Here is a 19,461-nt window from a genome sequence, read left to right on the forward strand (position 1 = left end):
GTATTTCTATATACTAGCAAAGAACAATTGGAAATGGAAACTTAAAATTCTTTTATTTAAAATGTAACAAAAATATGAAATACATAATGAAAATTCTGACAGGAGATGTGCAACTTGTGGGCAACTGAAAACTGCAAAACACTGTTAAGAGAAATTAAAGAAGTTCCAAATCAATGTAGAGTTCATGAATAGGAAGATTTTAATAGAATTGTGAATTCTCCCTGAATTGATCTGTAGATTCAAGGAAAACCTAACCAAAATCACCATATGATTTTTTTTGTAGAAATTGATGAGCTCATTCTAAAATTCAAATGGAAATGCAAAAGGTCTAGAACAGCCAAAACAATTTTGAAAAAGAACAATGTTGAAGGGCTAACATTATCTTATTTTAAGACTCATTATAAAGCTCTATAATTAGACAGTATGGTATTGGTGTAAAGATAGACAAATAGATCAATGAACAGAAAAAACAAAAGTAGATCTACATATATATGGATAACTGATTTTCAACGAAGTCACTAAGACAATTCATAAGAAAACGACAGTCTTTTCAGCAAATGGTGCTGGGACAATTGGGAATTCTGTATGCAAACTGCCCCTCTTCAACCTTGGACCCATTCTTTGTACCATAAGCAAAAACTAGTTTTTTGCTTATGGTACATGGGTCTGCTCCTAGGTATTTACTTAAGAGAAAATAAAGTGTATGTTCATGCAAAGACTTGTACACAAATGTTCATATCATCTATATTATATTTTCTATCGCTACATAACAAATTACCATTAATTAACAGCTTAAAACAGCATGCATTTATTATCTCACAGTTTCATGGGTCTATTAGATCATAGACCTACATGTAAAATTATAAAACTTCTACAAGAAATGAGAAAATTTTTTTTGACCTTGGATCAGGATTTTAAAAATACAACACCAAAAGCACTATCCATAAAAGAAAAAAAAAGATAAAGTGGACTACTGTGAAATGAAAAAATGCTCTTTGAAAGGTACTGTTAAGAGAATGAAAAGATAGATGACAGACTGATAACTTGTCTGAAAATCATATATTTGCAAACCACTTATCTGATAAAGGATTCACATTTGTAATACATAAAGAATTCTCAAATTTCAGTAAAAAGAAAACAAACAACCCAATAAAAATGGGCAGAAGAGTTGTACAGATATTTTACCAAAGATGATATAAACATGTCAGAGAAGCACTTTAAAAGATGTTCATCATCATAGTTGGTAGGGAAATTAAAGCAAAGACCACAATGAGATGCCATTACACACCTTTTAGAATGGCTAATGTGTGAAAAACTGACTATAACAGGTGTTGGTGGGAATGTAAAATGGTAAAACTAATTTGGAAAACGATTTGGCCTTTTCTTTAAAAGTTAAGCATATATCTTCTACATGACACAGCCATTTCTGCTCCTAGATATATACCTAAGAGAAAATAAAGTGTATGTCCATGCAAAGACTTGTACACAAATGTTCATATCAACTATATTATATTTTCTATTGCTGTATAACAAATTACCATTAACTAATAGCTTAAAACCTCATGCATTTATTATCTCACAGTTTCATGGGTCGGGAGTCTGGGCTTGACTTAACCGAGTGCTCAGAATCTCACAAGGCTGCAATTAAGGTGTCAGCTTGGCTGTGTTCCTTTCTGGAGCTCAGGGACTTTTCCAAACTCACACAGTGGTTGGCAAAATCCAGTTCCTTGTGGTTGTAGAACCAAGGTGTCTGTTTTCAAAATCTCTCGCCAGTCCTCTAAAACAGATTTAAATAACATAATCACAGAAATGACTATGCCTTCATTTTTGTCATATTCCAGTGGCTATAAATAAGCCACAGGTTCACCCCACACTCAAGGGTAGAAATTATATAAGAGTCTGATCCATGTGGATGTATCAGCTGTAGCAGTTTTTATATTTGTAACAACCCAAAACTGCAAACAACTAAAATATCTATCAATGGGGAATGGATAAACAAATTGTGGTATATCTATACAGTTGAATACTACTCAGCAATTTTTAAAAAATGATATATTTGTAACATGAATGATTCTCAAAATAAGTATGATAAGTGGAAGAAAACAGACAAAACAAATTCATACAAGATGATTCCATTTATAAAAAATTGTAGAAAATGCGAACTAATCTATAGTGACAAAAGGGGCAGGCAAGAAGGGGTAGGAGGAAAGGATTACAAAGGAACAGAAATAAAATTTGCTCATAATCTTGACAGTTGTAATGGTTTCTTAAGTAAAAACAGGCTAAATTTATCAAATTGTAGACTTTAAATAGTTAAATTTATCATATATTAGTCAAACTCCAGTAAAGCTGTTTAAAAACCTAATGTCTTCATCCAGAATCAACTCTCTCAAGATATTCTTTCTGTTAATAAAAACTTCCATTTTTGTTACTTCTGAATTAACCAGCTTTCTTACTTTTCCAAGTTTATTTTTTTAAACAGCAGATTCTAAGACAGTGGAAACAGGAACTTTTATTTGAGATGGAGAAATTGTGGTACCTGTTGGTGTGAGGGCTTCTATATTATGGAAATTCTCTAAGAGAGAATCTACCTGGCTAGGCTTACACTTTGAAGACTTAATGAAAGAGTCAGATAAGAACAGCCAATTTCCGGTTCCTCAAAAAGCTGAATATAGAATTGCCAAATGACCCAGCAATACCATTGCTAGGTATCTACTCAGAGGACTTAAGGGCAAAGACACAAACGGACATTTGCACACCAATGTTTATAGCAGCATTATTTACAATTGCAAGGAGATGGAAACAGCCAAAATGTCCATCAACAGATGAGTGGCTAAACAAACTGTGGTATATACATACAATGGAATATTATGCAGCTCTAAGATAGAATAAACTTATGAAGTATGTAACAACATGGATGGACCTTGAGAACATTATGCTGAGTGAGACTAGCCAAAAACTAAAGGACAAATACTGTATGGTCTCACTGATATGAACTGACATTAGTGAATAAACTTGGAATATGTCGTTGGTAACAGAAACCATCAGGAGATAGAAATAGGGTAAGATAGTGGGTAATTGGAGCTGAAGGGATATAGACTGTGCAACAGGACTGGATACAAAAACTCAGAAATGGACAGCACAATACTACCTAACTGTAATGTAATTAGGTTAAAACACTGAATGAAGCTGCATGTGAGAATGATAGAGGGAGGAGGGATGGGGACATAAATGAAATCAGAAAGAAAGATAGATGTTAAAGATTGAGATGGTATAATCTAGGAAAGCCTAGAGTGTATAATTATAGTGAAATGTACAATGTACAAATTTTAAAAATGTTTTTGCATGAGGAAGAACAAAGGAATGTCATTATAGCAGGGTGCTGAAAATAGAAGATAATCAATACTTTAAAATGTCACCTTATGTGTGAGACTAAAGCAAAAAATGTTTGTTACAAAATTTAGATTTTGACTAGAGCATTTCCTAATATAACTCATGTAGATAGTTTGATTGAATGTCATAAGTACTTAGAATCTCAGGTAGCACATGAGATTTTGTTGGTTTGCCCAGAGTGATCCCCCAATGAATCCCAGAATGATTTGATCAGTGACTGGACTGGAAAAGTATTTGCAAGCCCCCTTTGGGGAATGGTGAGAGTGGGGAGAAATTCAACTTCCCCAAGTTGAATTCTTGATATTCTCACAAGTAGTGTGGACAACCAAAGCTATAGGCTGAGCCCCCAGGCTTGGGGTTTATTCACATGAAACTTAACCCCACAAAGGATAGGTCAAGTCTACTTAAAATTTAGGCCTAAGAGTCACCCCCAAGAGCGCCTCTTTTGTTGCTCAGGTATGGCCCTTCTCTCCAGCCAACATGACGAGCAGTCTCACCACCCTCCCCCTCTCTGCGTGGGACATGACTCCCAGGGGTGTGGACCTTCCTGGCAACGTGGGACAGAGATCCTAGAATGAGCTGAGACTCAGCATCAAGGGACTGAGAAAAGCCCTAGAATGAGCTGAGAATTAACATCAAGGGATTGAGAGAAACTTCTCAACCAAAAGGGGGAAGAGTAAAATGAGACGAAGTGTCAATGGCTGAGAGATTCCAGAGTTGAGAGGTTATCCTGGAGGTTATTCTTATGCATTAAGTAGATATCACCTTGTTGTTCAAGATGTAGTGGAGAGGCTGGAGGGAATTGCCTGAAAATGTAGAGCTGTGTTCCAGTAGCCATGTTTCTTGATGATGATTGAACAATGATATAGCTCTCACAATGAGACTCTGTGAATGTGAAAACCTTATGTCTGATGCTTCTTTTAGCTAGTATATCAACAGAAGAGTAGAACATACAGAATAAAAATAAATAATAGGGGGAACAAATGTTAAAATAAATTCAGTTTGAAATGCTAGTGGTAAATGAAAGCGAGGGGGTAAGGGGTATGTTATGTATAATCTTTTTTTTCTCTATTATCATTTTATTTCTTTTTCTGTTGTCTTTTTATTTCTTTTTCTAAATTGATGCAAATGTACTAAGAAATGATGAATATGCAACTACGTGATGATATTAAGAATTACTGATTGTATATGTAGAATGGAATGATATCTTAATGTTTTATCTGTTAATTTTTTTTAATTAATTAAAAAAAGTTAAAAAAAAAAAGAACAGCCAATTTCAATATAATTTAGCTAAGATACATGTAGGGTGCTTTGGGACCCATAGGGAGATTGACATTTAGCCAACCTGTGTGAAATGCAGAAGTAGCTTGTGGAGGTGATGCTTGAACTGAACTTTACGGGATGAAGAGGAGTTACCCAGTAGAGAAGGGAAAAATGATTTTAACAGAAAAAATATTGTAAGCGAAGACAGAGGAGCAGAAAAGAGCATGGTGTATGTGAGTACCTATAAAGGACTTGTGTATTAGTCAGGGTTCTTTAGAGAAACAGAACCAATAGAAGATATCTGTAAATATGTGGGAATGGAAGAGTCCAAAATCCATAGGACAGGCTCTGAAGCTGACAGCTCTGATTAAGGGTCTGGACGAACTCCACAGAAGAGGCTCACTAGCTGAAGAAGCAGTGAAAAAGTCTCTCTTCTTCCTTAAAAGTCCTCAACTTATTGGATTATCTCGTCTGTGGGAGACACACCTTATCTGATCACAGATGTAATCAGTACAATCCAGTGATTGATGATTTAATACACCAGCCTTCTGGCTGATCAACCAGCCATGAAGTATCCTTGCAGCAGCAATTGGCCAAGTTGATACCAGAATCTAACCATCACAACTTGGTAATATTAGACACAGTGGCAGAAAGGATGGAGAAGATGGGTGAAAACTGGCTCATGTGGGCATTATGATTTAGATATTTTCTATTAGGAAAGTTGTCTCTGAATTATTTTAGGAAGGTGAGTCATGTAATCATAGAAAAGATAATCTCATTTATAGATTTAAAAGACTTCATAATGGAAAACAGTGGTGAGGATACAGAAGAGAAAATGGACCTGAGACATCTAAAACACAATACTACAAGTCCTGTACAAGTCCTTTCATTTAATTGGTCATTAAATGAAGGAAAGAAGTCTACAATTATTCCCAAGGTTTTATCTTGGGGCTTTTTCATTAATTGGAAGCAGAGCATAACAGGCAAGAGAAGGCCGATCCAGAGAAGGAAGAGAAGGAGGAAATAAGGTAGGTTGGGGCATGCTAAGTTACAGATCCTTAGAAGACTTTGAAGTGAAGATGAGATTTTGGGCAGGTGGGAAAAAAGGTTCAGTGAATGAGAATATGGGTGGATGTTAAACCTCTGAGAATAGTGAGACTGCCCAAGAAAAATACGTAGAAAAGAGTACTAGGCTGGAATTCAAAAGAATCTTTCACCAAGGGCTGTAGGTAAAAAGGAAATTCCTGTGGGAAACACCCAGAATCAAGAGTCAGAGATGTTCTGAGGGTAATTAAATAAACTATCTTGAGTTACTAATGTCTCTATTCCAAAGACTTGTTCTCTACCCTCCCATCCCCTGCCTTTCCCCATAACCCCTCCTCCATTCCCAGGCCCTATGGCTGCAGGAAAAGAAAACAAAACGTATAACTTCTATGTCCTGAAATAAAGTGATTAATTAAATATAAAGTATATACATGGGACATTACTCCTACAGGTGTAAATCTCCTGGCAACATGGGACAGAACTCCCTGGTTGAGGTGGGACCCAGCATCATGGGATTGAGCAAGCCTCTTTGATCAAAAAGGTGAAGAGAGAAATGAGACAAAATCAAGTTTCAGTGGCTGAGAGATTTAAAGCAGGGTTGAGAGATTATCCTGGAGATTATTCTTATGTATTACATAAATATCTGTTTTTAGTTTGTGGGGTATTGGACTGGCTGGAGGGAAGTACCTGCAACTGTTTAACTGTATGCCAGTAGCCTTGATTCTTGAAAATGATTGTATAACTATGTAGCTTTTACAATGTGCCTATGATCGTGAAAACCTTGCGTCTGAGGCTCCTTTTATCCAGGGTATGGGCAGATGAGTAAAAAAACACGGATAAAAATACATAAATAAATAGGGGGAATAACGGGTAAAATAAATTGGGTAGATTGAAATACTAGTGGTTAATGAAAGGCAGGGATAAGGGGTATGGGATGTATGAGTTTTTTCTTTTTTCTTTTTATTTCTTTTTCTGGAATTACGCAAATGTTCTAAAAATGATCATGGTGATGAATATACAAATAAGTGATGACATTGTGAGCCACTGATTGTATACCATGTATGGACTGCATGCATGTGAAGATACGTCAGTAAAAATATTAAATATATATAAAGGATAAAATATAATATGTAGAAGGTGATATCAAAGACATATTTTTGATTGACTGCCATGGTTTCTTTGGGTTTGATTTCTTGGCAATTGCAGTTTATCTGTTTACTGTTCTCATGTTTGTGCTACTAGAATGAAGCCAGAGAGGAACTGGCATCCAGGTCCTTGTTGGCATGATCAGCTGCAGAACATATCTCTCAACTTACATTCTTTAGTTTCACTGACATACAGAATGGGCCATTCAGAATGATTCCTTTATTGGATGTAAAAGGAACTCTCTTAATTGTTATCAAATAGAGTGGGGATTGTGAAGTTGGCTGTTGGCTATACTATGGTATCGACAAAAGGAAGGGAGAACACTAGGAGAGTTGACAGAATTCTGCGGTTCTGGTCTGGGGCGGGGGGTGATTAAAAAAGTGCCAGGAACTACAATCAGCTGGGGACCCTATTGTCTGAACTACCACAGACAGACTTATTAACATCTAGCCATCCAGGGAAGAACCAAGGGAAAAGAGTACATGTAATTGAACGTTTTGGTTCTTTCCTAGAAACTAAAATCATCTTTCCTTGAAATGAGAAAGAGACAATTTAATAAGCAGATCTAAGGAAGGAATATGTACATGTATGAAATTTGTTGGGAGAGAGGTATATGTATAGTTTGGTAAGTCTCAAAAAAGGTTCTTCAAAAAAGAAGGTAAGGCAAAAAACATTTGAAAAAGAAATGTTCAAAGGTACAGTACCAAAGATAAATGTCAATAATAGGGGGAAATAAGGAGTGTGGGATTTTTTTTCTTCGGAAGAAATGAATATGTTTTCATATTAGCTATAGTGGTGAATGCATAACTATGTGATTATACCAAAAGCCACTGATTGTACACTTAGGATGGATTGCACAATGTGTGAATAAAATTGTTACAAAAGAATAGGGGAGATGAGCAGTATGGGATGTTCTGGGTTTTCCATTTTTTATTGATATATATTATATATTCACATACCATGTAATCATCCAAAGTGTATGATCAGTGGTTCACAATATCATCATATAGCTGTGCATTTATCATCACAATCGACTTTTTTTGTTGTTTTTGGGAAAATTACATATATACCACAAATTTCAAAGCATATCACAACAATTAATTGTAGAACAGATTTCAGAGTTTGGTATGGATCACAATTCCACAATCTCAGGTTTTTATTTCTGGCTGCTCTAAGATATTGGAGACTAAAAGAAACATCAATATAATGATTCAGCAACCATACTTGTTTATTAAACCCTACTTTCTCTGTGTAACTCCACCATCACCTTTACTCTTTCTCCCACTCTAGGGGTCTTTTGGCTATGCCCAGTCTAACTTTTTCATGTTGGAAAGGGCTGTCAGTAATATGGGGTGGGGGATGGAACTAGTTGTTGTTCTGGAGAAGCTGGCCCCTCTGCATTTCGGGATTTATCTGGTCCAGGAACCCATTTGGAGATCGTAGGTTTCTGGAGAGTTACCCTAGTGCATGGAACCTTTGTATAATTTTATATATTACTCTAGGTATTCTTTAGGATTGGCAGTAATGGTTTCGGTTGGTGTTTGGCAAGCTATGATAGGTAGCAAGGTCTAACTAAAGCTCATGTAAGAGTGGCCTCCAGAGTAGCCTCCCAACTCTATTTGAACTCTCTCAGCCACTGATACCCTATTTGTCACATTTCTTTTTCCCTGTTGGTCAGGATGGCATTCTTAATCCCATGGTGCCAGGGCCAGGCTCATTCCTGGGAATCATCTCCAGTGCTACCAGGGAGACTTTCACCTGTGGATGTTATATCCCATGTAGCAGGGAGGGAAATGATTACACTTGCAGAGTTGAGCTTAGAGAGAGAGAGGCCACATCTGAGCAACAAAAGAGGTCCTCTGGAAGCGACTCATAGGCATACCTATAGGTAGGCTAAGCTTCTCCACTTCATACATAAGCTTCACAAGAGCAAGCCTCAAGATCAAGGGCTTGGCCTATTGATTTGGGTGTCCCTAATGTTTGATACAGTATCAGGGGTTTTCCTGGTGGTAAAGCTTAATAGTTCTGTATTTTTTCTCTCATCCCTCAAGGAACTTTGCCAATATTTTGTGATGATCTGCTTAATAAACCCTGGGATTTATCCAGGCATTACATTAAGCTATACAGGATTAAAGGCCCTCATTCTTATTCTGTGCTCCCTGTGTTTGAATTGTTTAAATGATACATCCAGACAGGTTGTTAGATAATGTGCTACAGAAAATTTAGGTTCTGGACAAAATCAACCTTTCTTCCTTTGGACAAAAAATAGATGAAATTCTAAAATATAGGCAATGTTTTCCTTACCCTTGTATTCGGAATTACCTTAATCCTGACCTGATTGGCTTCATTCTTATCTCTAAATACCAGGTTACACATATATAAAACAGCCTCTCAAAGTCCAGAAATAACAGTTACTGCTCGGGACTAAATGTGACTACTATAAGAGCTTAAAACCTAGGCCCCTGTTTTCTTATAAGTATTTTCTAAGTGAGACAATACAATATTTCCTCTTTTGTCTCTGGATTATTTTGCCTCACCAAATGTTCCTCAGGTTCATTCACAACATCGCAAGCTTCACAACTTCGTTCCTTTCTGTAGCTGCACAATATTAAATCATATATACACCATCGTTCCCCAATCCACTTCTCAGTCGGTGCATCCTTCAGCCGCCTCCATCCACTGAGCATCATATATAATGTACAAAGTCAACAGTCCATCAACACTCTCAATTTTAGATAATTTCATTGTTCCCAAGAGAAAGATAACCAGTAAACACACCCTCACCAAATAGAAAATCCAAACCTGCTCTTAACTCTTGTCCCTTCCCCCATTATTTACCTCTAGTGTTGCTATGGTAGGTACTATTGATGTTTTCCTGTTAAACATAGCCTATAGCATGTAACAGCAGTTTTCTCCCTATACCCCAAACTTATACACTCTTTGTACAAGATTCATACCTGTGTAGTAGTTTATGCAAGAACTTATTTATATTTGTATTGCTAATTGGTGGGACAGAAGTCTATACAACCCCTGTCAATCATATTCACCTTCCATATGGTAATATTACTTCCAGACCCACTAGTGAACCGCCTTCACATTCATCTATTGCCTTACATTTAAGTTCAACCACATTACTAACCTTTCACCCATTTCTAACTTCTGTGTATCTCTAGGCTCCCTATATTCTGTTTTATAAGGCTTTTTTTTTTTTTTTAACCTTTACCATGGTCATAAAAGTGGAATCATAGTATCTAATCTTTTGTGTCTGGCTTATTTCACTCAGCATTATGTTCTCAGGTTCATCCATCATGTCATGTGCTTCAGGATGTCATTTCATCCTACTGCTACATAATATTCCATAGAATGTATATACCACATTTTGTTCTACCTTTTTTTTTTTTTTTTAACATGGGCAGGCACCGGGAATCGAACCCGGGTCCTCGGGCTTGGCAGGCAAGCATTCTTACCTGCTGAGCCACCGTGGCCTGCACCACATTTTGTTTATCCACTCATCTGTTGATGGGCACTTGGATTGTTTCCATCTTTTGGTGATAATGAATAATGTTGCTATGAACATCAGTATGAAAATGTTTGTGTCACTGCTTTCAACTCCTCTGGGTATATACCAAACAGTGGATTTGCCAGATCATAGGGCAACTTGATATTTATTATCCAAGGAACCTCTGGATTGTCTTCCATAGTGGCTATAACTAACACTTGAGTAAGAGTGACCTCCAGAGTAGCCTCTCAATACTATTTGAACTCTCTCAGCCACTGATACCTTACTTGTCACATTTCTTTTCTCCCTGTTGGTCAGAATGGCATTCTTGATCCTGTGGTGCCAGGGCCAGGCTCATCCCTGGGAGTCATCTCCCATGCCGCCAGGAAGACTTGAATAAGTATCCCAATTTCTCCACATCCCCTCCAACATTTGTAGTTTCCTGCTTGTTTAATAGCAGCCATTCTTACAGGTGTGAAGTGGTATCTCATTGTAGTCTTGACCTGCATTTTCCTCATATCTAATGAAAATGAACATCTCTTCATGTGCTTTTTAGCCATCTATATTTTCTCTTCAGAAAAATGTCTATTCATATCTTTAGCCCATTTTATAATTGAGTTGTTTGCTCTTTTGTTGTTGAGTTGTCCATTTTATAATTGGGTTGTTTGTCCTTTTGTTGTTGAATTGTATGATTTCTGTATGTATATAGGGTATCAAACCTCTATCTGATGTATAATTTCCAAATGTTTTCTTCCATTGAGTTGGCTGCCTCTTCACCTTCTTGACAAAGTCTTTTGAGACATAAAAACTTTTGATTTTGAGGAGTTACCATGTATCTATTTTTTCTTTTGTTGCTTGTACTTTGGGTGCAAAGTTTAGAAAGCTACCTCCTATAACTAGGTCTTGAAGATGTTTCCCTACATTTTCTTCTAGGAGTTTTATGGTACTGGTTCTTATATTTAGGTATTTGATCCAATATGACTTAATGTTTTGTATAGGGTGTAGTTAAGGTTCTTCTTTCATTCTTTTGGCTTTTGATATACAATTCTCCCATGCCCATTTATTGAAAACACTATTTTGTCCATTTCAGTAGATTTGGTGGCCTTGTTGAAGATCAGTTTTCCATAGAATTGGTGGTCTATTTCGGCACTTTTGATTTGATTCCATTGGCCAATACTTCTATCTTTGTGCCAGTACCATGTGGCTCTATAATAAGTTTTTTTTTTTGCATGGGCAGGCACCGGGAATCAAACCCAGGTCTCCAGCATGGCAGGTGAGAACTCTGCCTGTTGAGCCACTGTGGCCTGCCCTATAATAAGTTTTAAAATTAGGAAGTATTAATCCTCCCACTTCATTCTTCTTTTTGGGGATGCTTTTAGCTATTTGGGTCTCTTTCCCTTCCAGATGAATTTGGTAACTAGCTTTTCCAAATCATCAAAGTAGGTTTTTGGAATTTTAATTGCTACTGCATTGAATCAGTAGACCAATTTGTGTAGAATTGACATCATAAATACATCTAACCTTCCTACCCATGAGCAGAGAATGTGTCTCCACCTGCTCCTACCTTCCTACCCATGAGCAGGGAGTGTCTCCAAGGAACGCCAAATAGAATAAATCCAAATAGACTTACCCCAATAAACATACTAATCAGTTTGTCAAATGTTGAAGAGAAGCAGAAAATCATGAGAGCAGCAAGAGAAAAAGTATTTACTACATACAAAGGGAAACCATATATGACCAGTTTGGACTACTCAACTGGCATTATGGAGGCAAGGAGGCAGTGATTAACTTAACTACATCCCTAGTTAATTCTTTTGCTTGATTCTTTTAGTTGCTATTTTGAATGGAATTTTTTTTCTTAATTGAATCCTCAGTTACGTCATCACTTTTGTATAGAAACATTACTGATTTTGGCACAATAATTTTATATCCCATCACCTTGTTGAATTTATAAGCTCAAGTAACTTTGTGGTAGATTTCTCAGGATTTTCCAAGTATAATATCATTCATCTACAAATAATCAAAGTTTCACTTCTTCCTTTCCAACTTGGATGTCTTTTATTTCTTTTTCCTGCCCGATTGCTCTAGCTAGAACTTCTAGTACAATGTTGAATAATAATGGTGATAGAGGGCATCCTTATCCTGTTCCTGATCTCAGTGGGAAAGCTTTCAATCTCTCACCATTGAGTATGATGGTTTTTTTCATATATACCCTTTACCATATCAGGAAGGCTACCTTTGATTCCTACCTTCTGAAGTGTTTTTATCAGAAAAGGATACTGAATTTTGTTGAATATTCTTTTCAGCATCAGTAAAAATGATGGTGTGATTTTTCCATTTTGATTACATTATTTTTCTTTTGCTGAACCATTCTTGCATTCCTGGTATATATCCAACTGGGTTGTGGTATATATAATTCATTTAAGGTGTTGTTGGGTTTGATTTCTTAATATTTTATCGAGAATTTTTGCACCTATGTTCATTAGGGAGATTGGCCTGTAGTTTTCCTTTCTTATAGCATCTTTACCAGCTTTGGTATTAGAGTGGTATTAGCTTCATAAAATAAGTTATGTAGTGTTTCTTTTCCCTCAATTTTTGGGAAAAGTTTGAGCAGGATTGGTGTTAGTTCTTTTTGGAATGTCTGATAAAATTCCCCTGCGGCCCTGGGCTTTTCTTTGTAGGAAGATGTTTGATGACTGCTTGAATCTCTTTACTTGGATTGGTTTGTTGAAATTTTCTATTTCTTCCTGAGTCAGTGTACCTTCTTTGTATGTTTCCAGGAATTTTTCCATTTCATCTAAAGTTGTCTAGTTTGTTGGTGTATAGTTATTCATAGTATCTTCTTATGTTTGTTTTTTTTTAATTTCTACAGGAATTGTGTTAACAACCCACCTCCTCATTTCTGATTTGTTTCTTTGCATCCTCTCTCTTTTTTCTTTGTCAGCCTTGCTAGTGGGCCATCAATTCTATTGATTTTCTCAAAGAACCAACTTTTATTTTTATTGATTCTTTCTATTGTTCTTTTGTTCTCCCATTCATTTAACTCTGCTTTTAATCTTTGTTATTTCTCTTCTTCTATTTCCTTTAGGGTTAGTTCGCGGTTCTTTCTCAAGCTCCTTCAGGTGAGCAGTTAAGTCCTCAATTTTTGCTTGTTATTCTTTTTTAATATAGGTATTTAGGGCAATAACTTTCCCATTCGGTACACCCTTTGCCACATCCTAGAAGTTCTGATATGCTATGTTCTTGTTTTCATTCGTCTCCAGATAGCAGCCAATTTCTCTGATAATTTCTTCTTTGACCCACTGGTTGTTTAAGAGTGCATTATTTAATCTCCATATATTTGTGAAAGTTCTCATTTTTTTAATTTATAAAAATCTGTTTTGTGCACCAGCATTTGATTTATCCTGGAGAATGTTCCATGAGCACTAGAGAAGAATATATATCCTGGTGTTTTGGGGTGTAACAACCTATATATGGCTGTTAGGTCTAAGGTCTAATTCACTTATCAAATTGCTTAAGTTCTCTATTTCCTTGTTGATCCTCTGTCTAGTTGCTCTATCTATAAAGGAGAGTGCTGTTTTGAACTCCCCTACTATTACTGTTGAAATGTCTATTGCTCCTTTCAGTTTTGCCAATGTTTATTTCCTGTACTTTAGAGCTCCTTGATTGGGAGCATAAACATTTATGATTAATATTTCTTCTTGGTGAATTATCCCTTTTATTAATAATATAGTGTTCTTGTTTGTCTTTTATGATGTCTTTACACGTAAAGTCTAGTTGTCTGATATTAGTATAGCTACTCCTGCTTTCTTTTGGTTACATCTTGTGTGAAATATCTTTTCCAGCCTTTCACTTTCAATTTATTTGTACCCTTGTGTCTAAGATGAGTGTCTTGTAAGTAGCATATAGTTGGATTTTATTTCTTAATCCATTCTGCCAATTTGTATCTTTTAATTGATGAGTTTAGTCCACTAACATTCAAAGTTTTTACTGTAAAGGCATTTCTTGAACCCACCATCTTATCCTTTGGATTTTATTTTTCAGATCTATATAATCTTTTCCCTCTTTTTTCTTTTTATCCTTTAAGTTACCCTTACTGGTACTCTTCAATTCTGTGCCCTCCTCCATACTTCACCCCTCTCCTGTCTTTTTTTTTCAGACAACAACAGCAGAACTCACTTTAGCTTTTTTTTTTTTTTTTTTTTTTAACATGGGCAGGGAAATGAACCTGGGTCTCCGGTATGGCAGGTGAGAACGTTGCCACAGAGCCACCATTGCACTGCCCTCACCCACACTTTTGAAGAACAATTTGGCTGGGTATAGAATTCTTGGCTGGAAGTCCTTCTCTTTTAGGAGCTTAAATATATCATACCACTGCCTCCTTGCCTCCATAGCACCAGTTGAGTAGTCCAAACCCGGTCATATATGGTTTCCCTTTGTATGTAGTAAATAGTTTTTTTCTTGCTGCTTTCATGATTTTCTGCTTCTCTTCAACATTTGACAAACTGATTAATATGTGTCTTGGGGTAAGCCTATTCGGATTTATTCTATTTGGCGTTCCTTGGGATTCTTTGATTTGCATATTTATGTCTTTTATAAGGGTTGTAAAGTTTTCCCCCATTATATCCTCAACTAATCTTCCTAGCCCTTTACTGTTCTCCTTCTGGGACACTGATGATTCTAATATTTCTGTGATTTGTTTTGTCCATCGTTTCCATGAGATCCAATTCAAATTTTTCCATCTTATTTGCCATTTGCTCTTTTGTATATTCAAAATCAGTTGTCTTGTCCTCTAGTTTACTTATTCTTTCTTCTGTCTCTTCAAGTCTGCTGTTGTGTATCTCTAGTATATATATTTTTTGGTCTAGAGCATCTTTAATCTGTGTGATATCTGCTATTCTTCTATTTATTCTTTCAAATTTCTCTTTATGCTTTTCTAGTGTCTTCTTGATCTCCTTTATGTTCATTAGCCATCCCATTGATTTTATTTAGTAGAGTTATATGAACATCTTTGATTAGTTATTCCAAAGTCTGTATTTCCTCTGGTGTTTAGATTTTGTCACTAGGCTGGGTAATATCTGTCTGCATCTTCATATGTTTAGTGATCTTCTGTTGAGGCATGTAAATATCTTGATAGGTTTACTTTGGAAGCTGATTTCCTTCAGTAGTCTAATGTTTTGTATTTGCAGGACTGGTGTGGAGCAGGATGTGGGGCGTGGGGCGGGGCACAACAGTGCAGTGACAAATTATGGTTTAGATATAGGTACAGGTCAGGGACAGTACACTGGTGCCTATGAGTGTGGGATGCGGGGAGCAGAGTTGTGCAGGTGTGGCCCGGGAGATGTGAGGGTATAGCTCAGGCAGGCCTTGGAGCACAGGAGCAGGGTGCGGTATTGGGACACAGAGGTAGGGCATGGAAGGAGGAAGATGGGGGTGCTATGTGGATGCACCAGGGGCTAGTGTGCAGGCAGGATGTTGGTTGGTGCATGGAGTGTGGGGGTCATGGGTATCAGGGTGTAGGGTATGTGGCACAGAGCTTGGGGAACAAGGAAGGTAGGGTAGAGGTGAGTCCTTGCACAGGGGAAGGGGTCTGGGGGACCGGAATGTGGATGCATGTGTGTTCAGGAGTGGCACACAGGTCGCAGAGGTTGTGGGACATGGGTGGGTGCTGTCAGGCAGGTAGAGTCCTGGCTTGGGTGTGTAGGTGCAGGGTGGTGGGGCAGGGGTGCATGTATGTGCAATGCGGGGGCTATGTGGCATAGATGTGCATGTGAGCACCTGCCAGGTGTGGGATCAGGATACCTGTGCCAGGACTGGGGCAACGGTGTGCACATGTGCAGAGCAGGGAGTCTAAGATGCAGGGGCCAAGAGGTTGGTGCACGGATATGTGAGTGTCCGGTGGGAGGATATTGCTGGGCATGTGGGGAGAATATTGCTGGGTCTGGGAGGTAGGGCACTTGTGTGTAGGTGTGCAGAGCTCAGTGGCAGTGGAACAGGGGAGGTGCCCAGATGCACAGGTCAGCACTTGCCCAAAGGTGGGAGGGGCATGGCAGGTATGCACAGGTCTCAGGGGGCCAAATGCTAATGTACACTTGCACAGAGCTCAAGGGGCAGGGCAGGATTGCGCAACTGTATGGTTTGGGGGTGGGGGTGGTCCAGGTATGAAGGTAAACACCTGCAACCTGGATGCACAGGTGACCACCTGCAGGGCGCAGGGAGGGGGAGGTGGGGGCTGAGGGGCTGGACATGTGTGTGCAGGTTTCAGGAGGGGCGGGGCAAACTGTACACTTGCACAGGAGGGATAAGTCATGCTCGGGCAGGCAGGCAAATGTGCATGGGGCGGGGATGCATGGAGGAGGGTCGGGTGGGGGTACTTGGAGCATGGGGGGTGTGCCTAATGGTGTTCAGGTACGTGGGATGTGTGGGGAGTCGCCCGGTGGGGCCGGCCCATGTGAACCTACTCCATTCAAGGAATGTGGCTTGGTTTACTTCCTGGTCTCTGTCTCCCTGTCCATACACTATTGAGGGCTCCCAGCCTCCGTTTGGAAAGGAGCACATTAGACTGTTTGCACTAGCTGGATGGTCTCCAGTTCACTACATCTTAGTTCTTGAGTTTTTGCAACCAGGGCCTCCCTATGTGGTGTAGAAGTCCCTCCCAGGTCACTTATATCCTGGAATTGCTGTCCCAGTCATTTTTCTGTCACTTCTCTTGCTGTTCCTTGGAGCAGGAGTGAACTCGACCAATCCTATTCTACCGTCTTCCTGGCACACCTTGTGTTTTCTTTTTATTTTTACTTCTGTTTTGATTGTGGTGATGAATGTATAACTATGTGATGACGCTGTGGGCCACTGACTGCGTATTTTGGATGGGTTATGTGGTATGTAATTATATCTCAGTACAATTGCATTAAAAAAAAGGAAATGTTTAGTAACAGCAAGTACAACCTACAGGACCAGTAAGATAGAGCATCTGTGAAGTTTGGGCAATATGGAACTCTTTGATGATCCTAGAAAATCTTAGTGGAGTGCTATGAACAAAATAGATTTTACTGGGCAGTGGGTGCAAATTTGAAGTGAAGTCATGAAAAAAGAGAACAAATGATAGACTATTAATGTCTGACTGAAAAAATATGAATGAGAAGTGGAGATACTGGGTCAAGGCAGAGAATTATTTTAGAACAGGAAAGACCTGAGCACATTTACAGGCTAAGGCAACACAGCAAATGGAGAGGGAGAAAATGAAGATATTAGAAACTGAAGGGATGACTGGTAAAGGTCTAAGAGGAAACAGAGCATGTATTCTGGGAGAAAATAGTAGAAGAAAGTGGAGGAAGGTGACAACTCATACACTGAGTTTAGAAGAAACAAGGCAAGAAACCAAAGAGATGTAGATATAAGTGTAGATCCTTTAATTGTGATATTGTTAAGCCTCTGAAACTCCTAAGTGCTCCCCTTTTGTCTGAGCTTCTTTTTGACCATGTCCTGCCTTCCCAAAACTTTCTTAACAGCTGTGTGAGCTTAATACCATTGATCGTAATACATTGATGAGTTCCCCTATTTTGACTAACTTAGTTCCAAACAAAAGAGTAGAGCTCAAAAAATTGAAAGCCATATGTTCAATGATTTGTATTTTGTATTTGTACTTGCAACTTGAAAAGACTGGAATCCAAGTTCTGAGAGCTTCCCAAATTTACTCTATGAATTCAAGATGTGGTTGTGGCTGTTAATTTTTTTAATTCTGGAGCACTAGGCTTAGTCTTCAAAGATATTTGTATTGAGAGTACTGGCCCAGGTGACCAGATCATCCACTTCTTCTTCCCACGAACTATCAATGGCTTCATCCTCTGGTGAAGTTTCATTGTTCCAGCTCCCACCTGTTCTATCGATTTTTGTGACAAAATCTCTTTCAGTTGGTGACCCAAGAGAAGTCTGATCTATGATGTGAAATATGAAAAACAGAAATTTAATAGACATGGCAGAAAAAAAAAATGAAAAGAGAAGTGCTCCTGTATTTGTAGCATAATGCTCTAAGGTCATCTAAGTGAATTCAAGCATCCTTTTCAAACTTATAACATTCACATTTTACAATTAACTTTTTTGTCATAAATCATTCTTTCTACTTTTTCGCCTTTTTAAAAAACTTTATTAATTGAATCATTAAGTATTTATTTACTGGGGGAATTGTGGGAAGATGGCAAAGTAGGAAATAGTCCCTCCACAAGAACAACTATTAAATAGGCAAGAATTGTCTGAATCAAATATTTCAAAACTCTAGCATCTAGTAGAACACTGTACAGCATCCAGAGAAGAGTGGGGAGAAAAGGCTGGGAACTACGGTAAACACCAGTAAACTGCTCTCTCCATTTGGTGGTTACTGGCACCATTCCCTATTTCTGTGGCAGGCAGCAGTGGGGTCCAGCCACTGGTTCCTTGTTAGAGAGGAACATAAAATTCCACTGTCCTAAGAACCTGGAGATGGGAGGTGGGGGGAGGCAATTGTTGATCACTGCTTTTGCTTAGCTACTTTTGATCACTGGGGGCTAGAGTTCTGAGTTCAGACAATGTTCCACCCTGCACTAGACAAAGGCAATGGAATAGAAGAGACTTAAATATGGTATGCTGCCTCAGAGCTGCAGAAGATAGTTGAAGGGCTATATTGGCAGGAGAGACAAGAAAGCACAGCTTTGGGGAGGTGAGGAATAAGCTCTCAGTGCCCTTCCTGGCCTTTCCCAAGTCCCCTCCCTAGGGCAGACTGGAGCCAGCCAGCACTCCCTTTGAGGGGCCCTGGCTTTAATCTGGCTGGGAAAGACTGACTTGGGAAACTCCTCTCCAGTATGCCCTCTCCCTAGAATTAGACATCCAGGCAAAAGCAACTTAAGACAAGAAAGCAGTGTAAAAAACAATTGAGGTAGATGACCTGGGGCAAAGGCTTTAAGTCCTAAAGTAGAAGACTTGGGAGAGGGAGAAGATCTGTTTCTTGGGAAGCAGAGAGGCTTTCAAATGCCTTTAAAAAGGGGAATTCCTAAAACCTCTAGCAAGTACAGGCCCACAAAAGACAGGGAGCACCCTGCATTTTGCATTCATCTTGGGCCGACCTGACAGATAGGAGGGCTGAA

The 19,461-nt window shown here is 38.4% G+C and overlaps 1 protein-coding gene across 6 annotated transcripts in view; it reads right to left on the reverse strand.

Moving 5' to 3' along the window:
• Positions 1–906: 906 nt before the first annotated feature.
• UBE2U (ubiquitin conjugating enzyme E2 U) overlaps positions 907–19,461 on the reverse strand; it is a 112,296-nt gene continuing 93,741 nt past the window's right edge. For 5 of the 6 annotated variants that reach the window (XM_077120719.1, XM_077120716.1, XM_077120718.1 and 2 more), the window contains one exon: positions 17,961–18,279. In XM_077120719.1, coding sequence (XP_076976834.1) covers positions 18,098–18,279 — 182 coding nt within the window. In that variant the 3' untranslated portion in view covers positions 17,961–18,097. Of the gene's footprint in view, positions 1,778–17,960; positions 18,280–19,461 lie in introns of those variants that run through there. The other variant, XM_077120717.1, reaches the window with a different exon arrangement.

Source organism: Tamandua tetradactyla, chromosome 11 (genome assembly GCF_023851605.1).
Source record: "Tamandua tetradactyla isolate mTamTet1 chromosome 11, mTamTet1.pri, whole genome shotgun sequence".
Taxonomy (NCBI): Eukaryota; Metazoa; Chordata; class Mammalia; order Pilosa; family Myrmecophagidae; genus Tamandua; species Tamandua tetradactyla.